General features: G+C 40.2%; 1 protein-coding gene across 1 annotated transcript in view; it reads left to right on the top strand.

The window, feature by feature from the left end:
* Positions 1-2,948: 2,948 nt before the first annotated feature.
* Positions 2,949-16,267, top strand: part of LOC150087892 (nose resistant to fluoxetine protein 6-like) — a 40,812-nt gene continuing 27,493 nt past the window's right edge. Inside the window, exons 1-2 of the mRNA XM_090370498.1 lie at positions 2,949-3,435; positions 15,986-16,218. Coding sequence (XP_090226624.1) covers positions 3,108-3,435; positions 15,986-16,218 — 561 coding nt within the window. The 5' untranslated portion in view covers positions 2,949-3,107. The remainder of the gene's footprint in view (positions 3,436-15,985; positions 16,219-16,267) is intronic.

Here is a 16,267-nt window from a genome sequence, read left to right on the forward strand (position 1 = left end):
AATTTCATCATCGGCAGCAGCTATGTGTTTTCCATGAAGAAAAGAATTCAGGGCAGGAAAGAGGAAATATTTCCTAGGGTGCAAGGCTGAGGGAATAAGCAGGATGCGGCAATATCTCAAACCTACATTTGTGGGCACATCTCACTGTAGCATGCGAGGAATGCGCAGGGACATTATTGTGGAGCAGCCCCGCATCTTTTTCCAGCTTTCCCCGTCTTTTTTCTTTTATAGCAGCACTTAGCTTTATGAGAAGGTTGGAATAATACTTAGCCGTTGCAGTACAGACTTCTGAAGGTAATCTGTTAGTATTGCACCCTCCTGATTTCAAAAAACTAACAGCACTGCCTTGCCAAAACTTGGTTGCACCTTTGCCTTTTTGGGGATGGTGATTCTGCAAGCTTCCATTGTTTTGGCATTTTTTTAAGTTTAAGGATCATAGTAATGGATCCAAGTTTCATCCATGGCGACTAGATGTGGAAAAACCTTGCCTTGCTTTTCTGGCACATCAACGTTTAATGTGCACATTGTTCTCTTTCCTTCTTCTGGTAAAGGGTTGAAATCTGTGAACCCGTCTAGCTGACACTTTACTTAATTGCAATTGTTGATGGGTGATGTTCTCTGCAGACTCTAAACTAATTTGGAGCTCTGTAGCTAGTTGTTTGACGCTAATACGACAATCTTCCAGGATTAATGCCTCATTTTTTTGCAACATTCTTTTCTGTTACAGCAGTTGCTGGGGTCCTAGGATTCCTTCATCATGCACTGAGGTTTTCCCACGTTTGAATTATGCATACCATCCAAGGATTTCTTCATTATACTCTGAGGTTTTTCCCCATTTGAATTTTTCATACCAGCACTGTAACCTGTGAAGTCTTCTCCATAAACAGTAACCATTTCTTCGTGGATTGTTTTGGGTGTTTTAGCTTGCAGAAAGAGGAAGCAATCACTGATCTGTATTCCACTTTATCCATTGTGATACATCACTTCACTCAGCGTTGCAAAGAAAAAAAAAAAGAATTGTTAGATGGAAACCAAAATTGAATCGTTGTTTGTTAAAAGTCCATCAATCAAGGCTATGAAAAATCATACATTAAAATTCTTGGTTTTTGTCACAAGGGCATGAATCAGTGACTGATTTCCTTTTAGCAATTAGTCTTGTAGATATTCAAGACAGCACATGTGTGGCAGCCATCTTGTTCTCCCCAACCTGTTGCCTTCTTTACCCATTAAATTAAATTTAGTTCTTAGTTGAATGTTTTCTACTCATCATCCAGTAAATAAACTTTTGATTTCTGTTTATAATTACTTAAACTTAGTATAATTGAAAGTGATTGTAGTAATGTTTGTGCAATAGAATTCCAAAGAGAAAATGGAGACGTTCCGATGAATATAAGAGAAAGAATATTAAGATTATTAGTTATATTCCTGAAAAACATAAAATCTTTAATCAAGAGTTGTTCATTGGCCATCTACTCCAGAGAGAAAGGGAGAGACAGAGAGATGAAGAATAATTATTTTTATTTTCCCATTTTGTATTTTTTATTTATTTATTTTATTATTATTTTTTTTGTATTCAAAGATTTATTTTCGAATAAATTTTTATCTTAAATTTATTCTGCTTGTTTCCCTCCTTATATCAGAAAGTAATTAAAAATAATGTATTTTAATGATATACTAGGGGGATCGCCCCCTGCTCGTTGCCCTCGCTACGTTTGATAAAACAAAACAAAAAAAAAAAAAAAAAAAATACTTAGAAGCTTTCGGCACTGTGTGTCTCTTCCTCAGCTACGAATACATAAATACTTTACATATGGAAATCACGAATCGTACCGCGTAGTCATGCTAGATAAACAAAGCGCGCGCACGAGCTTCCTCTAACAGGATCACGCTACAACAGAAGCTTGTTTTACCACAGTAAAACAAGCTTCTGTTACGAATTTTGGTATTTGTTAGGTATTACCACGTAACCCGCATTCCTCTTCTTCCATTGGCTGAATAAATATCAGTAGGAGGAAAATTATTTTAATGTATAGAAAGATTATAAAAAAAAAAAAAAAAATGCATAAATCTTAGTTCCAAAACCTGATATTTGTTAAAAGGGCATCAGTCCACAACTTACAAAATTCCTTTTAAATTAAGTAATTGGTAATGTTAATTTTTTTGTGGTAAATTTATTTCTCAAAAACTTCAATCTGTTGACTGATGTTTATTTTAACAAATAGCGATTTAAAAAAAAAAAAAAAACCGAATATTTATTTTCAAACTTAAACCAGAACAACACACTCAGGAAATTAAAAACATATTTCTCATACTTAAGCTATCATTTTGTTCCTTAAACTTTATAATTTTAAGGACAATCCCTTTATAATTTAAAAATTCATCTCACCGCAAAAATGTTTGTTTATATTTTAACACGATTTCAGTGCGGCCACTTGATGGGTGACGTCACGGCTGTTACGTCATACGCGCAAAGGATCATGGGAGACAAATGTGTTAGCTACCATTCTATTTACTGTTTAGACTTCTGGTTTTCTTTGTATTGACTCAGTCCTGGAACTTATTGTCAAATATTGTAATTTATGACGTTTCTTTGTTTTCCAATTCTCAAAATTGGATTTTAACATAACAGCGAGAGAAACAGAGTACGTTTTAATCTTCCCTGCTGAGAAATTTCCCTGGAATTGCCCTATAAAGGGGAGCATCAAATCAATCTTTTTAATGTATTAAATGAATATCACTATAATTCTCAATGGATTCAACTCATTCATTTACAATTTATTTTCCTCCAAAGCAGACGTTGGGAAACCAGTTTGGAGCAAATCAAAAAAAAAATTCTTTTCTGTCAACGCTATTTCCTCAAATAATTTAAATGGTGTTTTACATGCCTTGCTTGGCTGCGTGTCATGTTGAATATAAGTGTCCAGTTAAGAGATTTATAACTTCTTTATCTGTTCCGAAGCGTGTGTGTGTGGGAGTGAGTGCGTGTACGTGGAATACTCCATCAGTGATCAGCAGCATAGATATTCTGACTCCCCTACTGCACTTTTTATCGCTCTCATGCGAACAGAAACAAGGTTGTTCATTGATTTACTTGACCACTTGTTAATATGATGATTAAGAGGATTACAGCTAAAGGTCTTCTTCAGTTATTAGTTATTGGAATAGTGTTTATGTGTCTCCCTTTCACGGTCAACGGATCTGATAATGACGGTCACAACGAGACGCTAGTAACCGACACCCCCCCTTTAAAGGATGCCAGAACAGAGTGGATACTTTATACTCAGCAAATTAAAACTTTCATTAGGGATCAAATTAAAAGTTATCTACCTACGTTGATGAGAACAACATCGGAACTAGAATTATCTGGAAAATGCATGACCAGCCTAACGAAAATGATCTTCGATCTTCGAAATATAAAATCATGGCCCATCCTAAGTGAGTAATATTTTATTTCTTAATACAACTGAAAGAACTCCTATAAAAATATTGTACTTTTTGATTTATATGTTTCCATTTTTTATTTATCGAAAAACATACGCAACAGAGAGTATACGTGTGTATAGTGCACCAGGAAGTTCCCCCATCTCCGCGTTGTATACATTGTACATAAACCGTTGTTTATCTGACCTTTTTAGCCGTTGGGTCCCTGATCGGGTCCACCTTTGCCACACTATGCCCCGGAGAGGCAGGTCAGGTACCCAGTAATGGGTTGGACGCTGATTGTGAAGTTTGAGAGGGAGGGGAGTTTGAAGCTGGGGCCAATAAAGAAGGCAACCCCACAGTCGAGTCAAATTATTATGACTACCTGCCTAATAGTGGGTGTTCCCCCCCCGCCTTGCCTCCAGTACCAATACTTTTTCGAGTACACTCTGCAGAGGTTCTGCACCACCACAGTTGAACAAGGTGAAGATGGACAAATGCCTAGCAGCCACCCAGCGATACCACACACACAGTTCGTGATGAGATCCAAATGACAGATCTCTATATCCACGCAGTCCCAGAGAAGATGTTCTTTAGTATTCATATCTGGCAAATTGATCAAATCAATCAGAGAGTCTTATAATGGGAGATATTAATTTCCCAGATATTGACTGGAGTTTGGGTGCTGGTCACTCACACACTAGCAAGGCTTTTGTGGATTTATTAGATGATTGTTTTCTACATCAGCATGTTCGGGAGGCAACTAGAGGGAGCAATACTCTTGATTTGATTATCAGCAGTGATTCTTCATGCATTAAGAATCTGCAGATAAATGAACCACTAGGTGGCAGTGATCACAGTGTGCTGAAGTGGGATTTACTCAAAGAGGTAACTACCATTAGGGGTAAAGGGAAGGGTTATTGCTTCCGTAAAGGCGACTACGATGGACTGAGACAGTATTTAAATTCTATACAGTGGGATCAACTGATGATGTTACCAACAGCAAATTCAAAATGGGAAGCATTCAAAGAACTTATCTTGGAAGCTACTAGGCTTTACATACCAACTAAGAAATATTGTTCAAGGTTTAGGCCTAAATGGATATCAGATAAACTAATGAGACATATGGCAGAGAAGAAACATGCATGGGATACATACAAATTAACACGTGACACAGAAGCCTATGATAGATACAAGTTGATCTGTAACCAAGTTACAAAGGAGGTTAGGCAGGCGAAGGCAGAGTACGAGAAATCTTTGGCAAGGGATGCAAAGAAAAACAGCAAAGAGTTCTTTACTTATGTAAACTCTAGAAGGAAGGGGATGAATCAGATTGGTCCACTTGATATCGATGGGTCAACTGTTGATGATCCTGCTCAGGTAGCTAACAAACTAAATGAATATTTAGCATCGACATTCACACATGAGGAGTTATTTAGCGAGGGGAAAGCCAGGGGTGTATTCAACTCTAGCAGTAAGCTAGAGAATCTTGTAATAACTGAGAGTAAAGTGGAGGAGAAACTGTTGAAGATAAACACAAGAAAGGCACCCGGGGTGGATGGGATCTATCCAGTTATATTAAAGGAGGCAGCAGAGGAAGTAAGCAAACCCTTAGCCATAATTATGAGAGCTTCCTTGGACTCAGGGGAGGTACCCGCAGACTGGAGATGTGCAATTGTGACCCCAATTCACAAAGGAGGATCAAAGGCTGACACAAGCAATTATAGACCTGTGAGTTTAACTTCTGTTCCAGGAAAATTAATGGAGGCACTAGTTAAAGAAGCACTGCAGGATCATCTAGACAAGACTTCAGTTATAGCTCGGACACAGCATGGTTTTGTTAAGGGGAAGTCTTGCCTGACCAATTTGATTGGATACTATGATGCAGTCACAAAAGAACTGGATGCAGGGAATAACTTTGATATTATATACTGTACTTGGATCTTAGAAAGGCTTTTGATACTGTTGCACATGGAAGACTGCTGCACAGATTGGAGCAGTGTGACATTGGAGGCAAATTGCTGCTGTGGATAAAGGGGTGGCTGAGGGGGAGAAGACAGAGAGTGGTAATCAATGGACACTGCTCATCGTGGACTAATGTTATTAGTGGAGTCCCTCAGGGCTCAGTGTTGGGTTCATTATTGTTTTCTGTATTCATAAATGATATTGATGATGGTATATCAAGCTTAATGTCGAAGTTTGCAGACGATACAAAGGTAGGCAGGGTTGTCAAGGACACTACTGACACTATGATGCTGCAACAGGATCTGGAAAGGTTGAGCAGATGGGCTGAGAGGTAGCAAATGAAGTTTAACAGTTCTACACATGGGAAACAGCAACCCCAGAGCAACGTATCAACTCTGCGGTACTACACTGACAGTGGTAGAGAATGAAAGGGACCTGGGGGTGGTTGTGCAGGCAGATATGAAGTTCTCTGAGCTGTGCAGACGGGCTGCAAGAGTAGCTCATGGTGTATTGTCAATGATATATAGGAATTTTTCTAGCAGGGATAAGGAGGTGATTATTCCCTTGTATAAGGCAATGGTCAGGTCACACCTAGAGTACTGCATACAGGTCTGGAGGCCTCATTTCAAGAAGGATGTAGAGCTGCTGGAACGAGTACAGAGAAGGGCAACAAGATTAGTGAATGGAACAAAGGGGTGCTCTTACGAAGAAAGGCTTAAGTTTTGCAAATTACAGTGTCTGGAGACTAGGCACCAGCGAGGTGATCTGATAGAGGTGTATAAAGCATTGAATGGTTTGAGCATGCTCAATGCTGATGGGATTCTTCCTCTCGCTCAGAATAATCACCTGAGAGGGCATAAATTCAAATTGAGGAAAGACAGATGTAGGATAGACGTGCGGAAATTTGCCTTTAGCCAGCGGGTGGTTGGTTGGTGGAACAGACTTCCATCCCTTGTCGTGGAAGTTGATAGCCTAAATAAGTTTAAGGCTCAGCTGGACAGGTATTTTGAACGAACAGTGGGGTGAAGTGGAAGTGGGTTTTTTTTTTTTTTTTTTGGCTGATGCTGCATAAGCTTGCTTTCTTGCATCAAATGCCTCTACTAATGCTAATGCTAAATTCCGCAACCAATGTAGCACCTTTAAGCCACTTTCGTGTTCAACGAACCACTCTCGGACAATATTTCTTTTATTTATTTATTTATTGTACCATTCAGTCCCAGCCAGCTTTTCCGGCAACCCCGCAATCTATTTACAGTGTTATACTACTAACAATGTTGATGTGCAATTATCTCAGATTCCTTTGTAGAGGGGTCAATTCGTTCTCAGTGTAATATCCATATTACAATTCAATACCATGAAGGTATCTGACACTATCAAGTTCCAACATACGGTTGCGATGATCTCTGAGGATCCAATTAACGCTTGTAGGTCCACTATGAATATTTAAAACGAGAAGTCCAATCCAGGAAGTAGATATCTAAACCAGGAATTATGGCCACAATGAAGAAGTTAACTTTCCTCAAACCTGAACCGTTCCAACAGTACAGTAGTTAACAGTAAAGGGAAATGCCTCAATCAGACTCTACATACAGTCCCTGGAACAATAATAACCCCACAGCATCATAGGTCATCCATCGAGGAAGTTACCACAATGGTGGTCAACTCCTCCACTGGCGCCCCAATTTCTCAGATACAAGCCTGCCCGAAAAGCGTCAGCGGTCTTCTCAACAACTGCTCTGAATCACCTCTTAGTAAAAGAGTCATCTGGAGGATGTATAATGAGGTTCCATGGAAGCCGTAGTGTTTACAGGGTAGACTCCCACCATTAATTAAAACGGTACCACTAATCCTGCATCCTCCCTGCCTACCATAATAACATTCCGTTCCACTAATGTAGTGTGTCACGACCTTATTTAGCTGTCATTCACTATCTGGCTCATGCTCATCCAACGGCAACAAGAACCTTCTGAATAGCTGGACTGCAAAATTTCGAAGTGCGTAAAATTCTCCTTTTGTACTAACAGTTGTTCACATTCAGGAGTAAGGAAGTGGAGATTAGGAGCTTCTTCAATTAATCTCCTAAAGTCACAATACTCAACACTAGGATATATGGTTCCAATCTTCCGAGAATCCACAAGTACATAGGTAAATACGCTCAATGATTCCAAATTCCCTTATCTTTGCAAAAAGGAACCATGAACAGTCAAAAGATAAGTTTTATGGAAATTGGAATTAAACCAAGATGCCCACTGGAAACGTGTCAGCGAGAAGTATTCTACTGGAACACACCTCTGCCATCCGAGAAGACAGTCACCATGAAGGGGTGTACCTGTTCAGCTACAATGGATAGGTATTGATATTATAATAATTATAATTTTAATGGTCCTCTAGAATAACCCATAACTGCATGTGTAAGTATTTATTTATTTTTTTTTTTTTTATATATAAACCCCAAACATGAGAGGTATTAGAACCTATAGTACTTAGTACCGTGCTTGGGTTGGAGGTTCAGAAGACGAAGAAGATATTTGTTGACATTGGACTTGAACTTCTGTAGACTGTAATTTTCAGGAAATATATATGAAGGAAGGTTGTTCCAGAAAACGGCAGTTGAATGAATAAATGAAGAAGATGAAAAGTTGGTTCTGTGAGTTTGGAGTTGGACAGTAAATGGATGTTGGCTTGTAGCGACACGTGTTCGGACTGTTTTGAAAGAGAGAGCGGGAATTATAGAAGCCAATTCAGAAGAACAGTGCCCATTGAAGTATCTGTAGAAGAGGCATGCAGCAGAAACAGTGCGTCTATGAGAAAGCGAGTGGAGAGACTCTGTTAGAGATGAATCATTAATTAACCTAACTGCCCTCTTCTGAATGGAATCTAGAAGCCTGAGAGAGGTTTTGGGGGCACCACCCCAGATGTAGGAACAATATTCCATAGGAGGGCGGATTTGTGATTTATACAAAGTGAGCAGCTGTTTGGAAGAAAAGTAACGCCGAGAGCGAAAGAGAAAACCAAGTTTTTTAGATGCAGAGGAAGCAATATTTGTAATGCGTTTGTGCCAACAGAGTTTAGAAGTCAGGGTAATCCCCAAAAGAGATATATCATTTTGCCTAGAAATCGGAGTGTCACTAAAGATAAGCATAGGAGCAGAAGAATCCTTTTTGCGAGATATAAGACAAGACTGAGTTTTAGAAGGGTTGAAATCAACTAAGTTGTCATTGCCCCACTGGAGAATTACCTGAAGATCGGCATTTAAGGAATTGGCAGCAGATTTTCGAGAACTTGAAGCTGATTGAGCAGGACAAGGTTTCTCAAAATGGAAAGTGGAATGCAATGTGCTATCATCGGCAAAACTATGGATAAGATTTCCAGTCAATGGAAGAAGGTCATTGATATACAAGAGAAAAACAATGGGGGACACCGGCATTAGTGGAGAAGTTAGAAGACAGAGAGCCATCTACCATCACCCTCAGTGAGCGATCAGACAGAAAACTGGATAACCAATTACAAAAAACAGTTGGCAAACCATAAGATGGAAGCTTATTTAGAAGACCAAATACAATCGAAAGCCTTTGAGGTGTCAAGAGCAATTGCTTGTGTTTCGCCGAACTTTTCTATTGAATTAGTCCATAAATGGGTAACATAAGCCAGAATATCACCAGTGGATCGACACTGACGGAATCCATACTGGCGATGATCATACGAAAGGTTTCTAGGTAGTTTAAGAGTTGGCAGTTAATTGATTTCTCCATTACTTTAGAAAGAGTAGAAGTGATTGCAATGAGACGATAATTGGATGGGAGGATTTGTCACCCTTTTTAGGAACTGGCTGGATATGAGCAAATTTCGAAGCAGAAGGAAAAACACCTTTGGAATAAGAAAGTGAAGAAAGGCGGCAAAGAATAGGAATAAGTTCAGGAGCACAGGTTTTGAGAACAAGTGGAGAAATACGAAATCTGTCGGCAGAAATGTGTTTTTACAGGTCAATTTGCATGTGGTGTGGGCTCGAAATCACCCCAATAACTCACGGAAAAAAAATTTACTACTTTCCGCTGAAGTTGGCTAACTACAGTCTCGATTGAAGAGAACTTCAGAAATCCGTTGACGAAATTCGAACCCAGATCGCTCCAAACGCGTGACAAGTGGTGAAACCACTATGCTGTCAGGGAAGCAAACAAATAGGTGTTTTTTTTTAACATTTATAGTGGATCTAGGGGTAAGAGAATTCCCAGAGATTCCCAGGAACACTTACCCTATACCAAAACATTTAGACCAACTGCTTGTTTCTGTTGGACCAGATCATTGGAGTGAATCCTCTCCTCAGTTTGTCGCCGAAAACTCCGTCTACCGTCCACACAAAACAGCAGGAAATTCGATTCAGCGTAACGGGTGTACTTGGTCGGCGACAATAGAAAGGATGGCGTTCCTATCGAGCCATTGATTAATGGTGATCAGAGAACCCAGTGCATGCCACGGAAATAGTCCCCAAACCACAAAACCACCGCCTTTAACCTGTCAGACACTAAAAGTGTATCCAGGGGTCATGACTTCATATTGCTTTCTCCAAATGCAGATACGCCCATCATCATGAGTTAGTTGGTTGTTGTAGGGTTTTAGGAGCATCAGCAACTTAAATAAATAAATCTTTATTGTGAAGTACAGAGTAACAGCACAATATCCCATCACGGCGACGAGTGCCAGGGGTTCACATGTGGTAGATTGAGAACAGGTTACAAAAAAAGAAAGGCTACAAAATACAGCATACAAATGTTAAAAAAACTTGGCAATGATTCAGCAAGGCTCCAGTGATGACAGATTTGAACATGGGGATAGCAACATCACGATCCTCTTTTAGAAGGTCAGAGTTCAAGGGCTTTCATAAAGTTGTATCTGTCATTCTTGTTACTTATTAGCCTGTCAAAGTCGGCGTCCACACAGTTCAAGGTGGCAAGCATCTGCTTGGGGAGAAACCTGTCAGTGAGTGCAAGCCTGTTGGGGTGAGCCACTAGTGCAGGTGACTATCTTAGGCTAGGCTGCGGGATCCTCCACAGCCTAACCTAAGATCGTTCCGAATATTCGGAGATGATATCTGGCCTGTGATGAGTTTGGCTGTAAAGACCACGCCTCTTTTCCAAGATCAGGAACTTCACCGTCTGGATTTAGAGTGCTTGTGCCATCATGGTGGTTGTGGTAGCAGGAGGCAGACGAAGCTTGTTGTTGGCCCATTTCAATAACCAGTATTCAGTGGTGTACTTGATCTTAAGGTCTGTAGGTGCGGTTAAGCCCCATATTTCTGCATCATAGGGAATTTCGGGGTAGATCATGGAGGTGATGAACTTTTGAACAGTGAGGGGAGGTCGGACGTGCAGCTGCTGCTGCTTTGAAATCCACTAGAGACGAGAAAATTTGGTTGATTTTGTCGATCTGGTTGACAAAGGACATCTTTTGATCAAACAGAACACCAAGGTCTGTGTGCGAGTGTATGTTTGGTATTGGTACCCTTCCGATTGACACGCTTAGGACATATTGGGCTGTATATAATATCTCTTTAAATTGCTTGAGTTCTGTAGTCGATCTGCTGTTAAATGGAAGAAAAACTAGAGTGTCCAGGATAAAAAACCATACTAACTCAGCTATGTTGCGAAAAGGGCCCATGTAAACTGCTTACGTCATCGACTGGCCTCGATGTGAGGTTTTTTTTCACTCGTTGTGGGAAAAACAGTGATTATACCAACTGTGCTACAGCGAGGTGGTTATATAACCTGTCTTATACTCAGGAAAACCTTTTATATAAACTGCAGTTTTTTCTAACACTTATAGGCCAAACTACCTGTTATGGTTTTAATCTCCGAAGAAGTCCAATTAGTCTCTTTCCATGCATTGATTATTCTATTCACGTACAAGTATTTTTTTGCCCTTGTGATAAATTGTAGTTTAACATTTTAATTCTTTCATTGTACTTTTTTTTCGTGTTTGAGCTAAGCGAGTATTCGAAACTATTATGGCTACTATAAATAAGTACTGGTCTACCAAGGTCTTCAGAAATAGTTCCTTTTGCTCTTAAGAAAGTTTTGTTGTTTCTTTTCTATATAGTGTACGAGTATATTTTTGGTCCCAAGTTTAAACAACAACATAGTCTCCATGTTGCATGGTTCTAACTATTAAAACCATATTTACATAACAGAGTAGTAGTGGAGATAGGTTTATTCTTCAACTTGATCAAGGAACCGAATTTGGGGCAAGACGTGCAGGTGCTAGTACCTCTACAACCATATGGTTAAGCGCTCCCGTTCTGTGGTGTTACAAATCTACCGTTGCTGACTGAACAGCGGTCTACAACTGGCCAAAGGCACATGTGGGAGAGCCACGTGTATTTGAAGCCCGTGGTGAGCGTCTTTTTTCTCATCTCGTGACGCATCGGTGACGCATCTTGGTAGCCCAACTAACCATCAGGTACTGCAACGTGAGAACAGCAAGGCCAATATCCACATGGACTATACGTCGGACATTAACTCTTATAGGCTATGTAGGCGACGACCGTTAAGGGTACCTATTTTCACTGTGAGAAACAAGAAACTGTACTGTGCATGGAAACGACAGATTTCCACATACCACCGATATGTGGAAATCTGTCGCATGGTTAAATGAATCTCGTTTCTAACTCTATCCTACTGATATTCCGCATTTGGAGAAAGTAACATGAGGCTATGGCACCAGGTTTTCCCCCATCTTCGCATAGTTTTCATTGTGGGAGTACCAGTTCGCTGGAAATGCCAGAGATTTAAAGTGTATGGATATTGTATATGCATAGTGTTGTGTACCGTTCTTCATTTGGTCGTTTAGCTGCTGGACCCCAGCTGAGACCCAACGTTGCCTTCGCCCCGTGGAGGCAGCAGACAAGGAACCCAGCAGTTTTAGTTTCACTCTGACAGGGCCTGCCATCTAATTTCCTGAGATTTCAGTGGCTAGAACCTAAAAAAATTTTTTTTTTCTTAGTATTGTATTATATATATATATACAAACATACATATATACACATATATATACACTGGTGTTCAAAGAAAGTTCATCATTCCTTAAAATTACAATTTGTTGTCCGAATAACGTAAGTATATGGCAATATTTATTACAGATTGCATCAGATAAGATTGACACAAGTAGGTGATGACGTAATATTGCATCAGTTGTTACTTTCAGCTATAAAAGCACTCTCTGCAAGAGTTGCAGTCATTCCTTGCTTGTGTCAGGATGGCAAGTTACGTGCAGTTGACGCCACGAAGAAAGAGTGCTGTTGTTGCTTTACGTGAGGAAGGATGTTCTTGCCGTCATATTGCTTATAGAGTGTCTTGTAATCAGTCGACAGTGAGTAGATTTATTTCCAAACTCAAGAATACTGGTTCTGCTCATAGGAAAAAAAGGAACCGGATGCAAACTGTCTGAGCTGAAAAGAGAATGGGAAGAACATATGGGAGTCGTAGCAAGTGCAGTAACAGTCAGAAGACGCCTCTTCAAAAATGGACTTGCAGCCCGTCGTACTAAGAAGAAACTCCTCCTGACACAAAAAATGAAAAAGGCCCGGTTAATTTGGTGTAAGGAGCATGTCAAATGGACCCGCGAGCAATGGTAGTCAGTTATTTTCTCGGATGAGAAGAAATTCAACCTGCATGGCTCTGATGGGAGACAAACGATTCGCTGTAGACGTGATGAGGAGCTCCATTCAGATTGTGTGGTGTCTGCAGTGAAATTCCTTACCAGCCAAATGATATGGGGGTGCATTTCATATCACTTGCAGTTTATGAAAGGTTCTGAAAATGCCAATGGATACCTGGCTATATTGTGAGGTAAATTGCTGACTTCCATGCATTAGAGACCATTTCAACTTGCCAAGTAACTGCACCTTTCAGGATGACTCTGCTCCTTGTCATCGAGCGAAAAGTGGAAGTAAGCACTTCCGTAATTACTTCAGCTTCATTTCTGCATTAGAAGTTTCGTGAAAGACCTCCAAAGACCCTTCGCGAACTTCATAATTCTTGTTTGGAACCACGAACTATCAGGTGATTATCATCAGAAATTGATCTTGTCAATGCCTCGACGGTCTGTCATCAGGGCCAGAGGCGGTTCAACTAAATATTAGTTTGCACCTGGTGAACTTCTCATTTTGTTTTCCATTTAAAATGATAAACTGAACCAAATTCTGGTAACATTCCAGCCATAATTGTCGTGTTTACCAAAACTGTTGTATAAAGTTGCAAATGCTCATTTTGGAATATTTTGAGAGAACCTATCAAATTTTACTTAGCTTTGCCTTAACTATTAATAAATATCTTTTGTTTATATTTCTATTTGTGATGCTAGTCATTAATGTAACATACCATCGCGAAAAAGGGTTAGAAATGTGAAATTCCTAGGTGATGCACTTTTTTTGCACACCAGTGTAGGTATACACACAACGTGCATATACACAGATACTAGCATCAGTCGTGGGGTGTTGATGTCGCTTGAGTTGATAGGCCGGGACGTGGGCGAAGATATTTTGGATGTGTTTGAATTTAGGCGTGTGGGACTTCGCTAGCGTGAAGATAGAGAGTGGTGAGGTTGAAGTCTGGGGGAGGGGAGGAAGCCAGAAGTATGGGGCCAACAGCGAAGACAGCCCCAAGTTTTAGTGGGACATGCCCATGCCCCACCAGAGTAGAAATGAGGGTGGGGAACGAGAGAATCGTTCCCCCGGGAAGTATGTATTAAAGGTGAAGGGGGCTAGGATGCCCTCTTCAAGCCGGCGTAAGGCTTTTGGCAGCTAGGCTGCGGTTTGATCTTTTTATTCCTGTCCACCAATTCAGGTTGGGGCGCTCTTGAGGCAATCCCCGTCCTTGTTTTTTTTTTTTTTTCTCTCTTCCTTTTTCCCCTTTCTTTTTTTTTTCTTTTACCTTCATTCTATTTTTTTCCCCTTTCCTTTCTTGTTTTTCTTTTCCAGGAGTTGTCTCTGTGGTTTCTCTGTCTTGTGCGATTTGTTTATGATACTGTACTGTACAATAAGATGTTCCCCATGTGTCATATCCAGGATTTTCTTGTTGGTTACTAGTAATGTTTTGGTGTACCATACTGCAGCTGCGTAGGTTATTGCTGGGATGAAGGTTGTCTCATAATATAGCATTAGGGTTCGTTTTTGCAATCCCCAGTCCTTCCTCATAATCCTAGCCACTAGGGCTGAGTATTTTCTTATTTTAATTCTTATGTATTTTAGACGGGATTTAAAGGATGGGTTATTATCTAAGATAACTCCTAAGTACTTCATTTGGTTGGTGAGCTTAATGGTCAGGCCATTTAATTATTTGGGGCGGACGCCGTACCTGAAGGTTCATTTCAGCAGGATGGATATGGTTTTCGTCGGTGCAATTTTTAGCTGATTTTTTGTGGCCCAGTATTGTAATTTCTGCATTGCTTGATTACCGATGTTTTCCAGTTGGACTCTGGAATCCGCCCCAATAGTAACAATGAGATCGTTCGCAAAGGCCTGGGCCTCGGCCAACCCCAAGTGTTACGGTTTGGGGACTGCTTTCATGGAATGCCCTTAGCTCTCCGATAACCATTAATAAGCGGCTCTATGAGATCTGCTGCCTTTCTATCGTCGCCGACCAAGTACCTGTCATGATGACAGTGTATCCAGACAACTCCGCCATCTATCAACAAGACAAGGCGCCATGCCACAAGGTCCGGCATGTGGGGTGTGGCATGGCACTTTGTCATGCCAGATGCCGGCAGGTTGCCTACTGGTTTCATGAACACAACATTGAATTCGCCGTCCTCCCATGGCCGCCCGACTCACCGATCTCAATCCAGATGAGCGTGTTTGGGACCTATTCAAGAAGGACATTCGTTGGTATGACCATCTGCCTGACAGTGTGCGGTCATTACTGGTCATATTGTGCAAAGCATGGGTAGCACTACAGGACATTCAACAACTTGTTGTAGAGTCCATGCCAATATGTGTGGACTATATTACGGGCAAAAAAAATTTATTCATAAGGTATTAGGAAGTTGTTGAAAATGTAAAGCCCAACTCGGTGTACAGTTCCAATTTAGTTTACCGGAAGAGAATGTTCTCTACTGCTAACAGGAAACAATAGAAATGAAACGAGTCTTCCCGGGGTCTAAGTAGGGGAGAAAATTTCTTAATCCTTTTGCCTCATCTCGCTAATCTTACAGTTTAGCAAGACGAGGTTAGCAAAAGGTACACCAGCTTACTACTTTATAAAAGTAATAATTTTTTTTAAAAAATGTGATTATTCCAGAGAAAGGCTTTATGGTTGCATCAGACGATTTAAGCGAAGATCATCTCAAAATGTACCACTTCAAAAAGACATATTTTTATGTTATAACTAGTTTAATTCTGAAGTAATGTACGAGCACATCATACGCTGGTGCGTAGTTGCTCAGGCACGCGAGTTCCATCTTGTGGATCAATAGTCCACGAAAAAACAAAATAGATACCTTTACCATAATTATATAAAATTTCATAAAGTACCAACGAAATACAAATACTCATTATTTGATATATTAAAATTACAATCAAAAGCTATTCTTTTTTCTTTTTTCTCTCTAGTGCTGGATGCTTGGGGAAAACCACCGGCAGGTTTATTTTATGGGTCGCTTCAATCATTTGGAAATTACGAAGAATGCGTAGATATCGTTGTGAAAACCAAAAATAAAGAAAAGGAACAGTTTAGGGGTCAGTATTGTATCGTAGATTCACCTGTCCTGCTTCCTCCACGGAGACATTGGATTTCAGCATTTGAAGTACTACCAGAGTTGCAGAACATCACCAATGAGGACACAGTCAGTGAATTATTCAAAAGTTAAAAGTTTTTTCTTATCATCTTTCATA

Source organism: Mastigoproctus giganteus, chromosome 3 (genome assembly GCF_048544385.1).
Source record: "Mastigoproctus giganteus isolate SK-2022 chromosome 3, ASM4854438v1, whole genome shotgun sequence".
In the NCBI taxonomy this organism is placed as follows: domain Eukaryota; kingdom Metazoa; phylum Arthropoda; class Arachnida; order Uropygi; family Thelyphonidae; genus Mastigoproctus; species Mastigoproctus giganteus.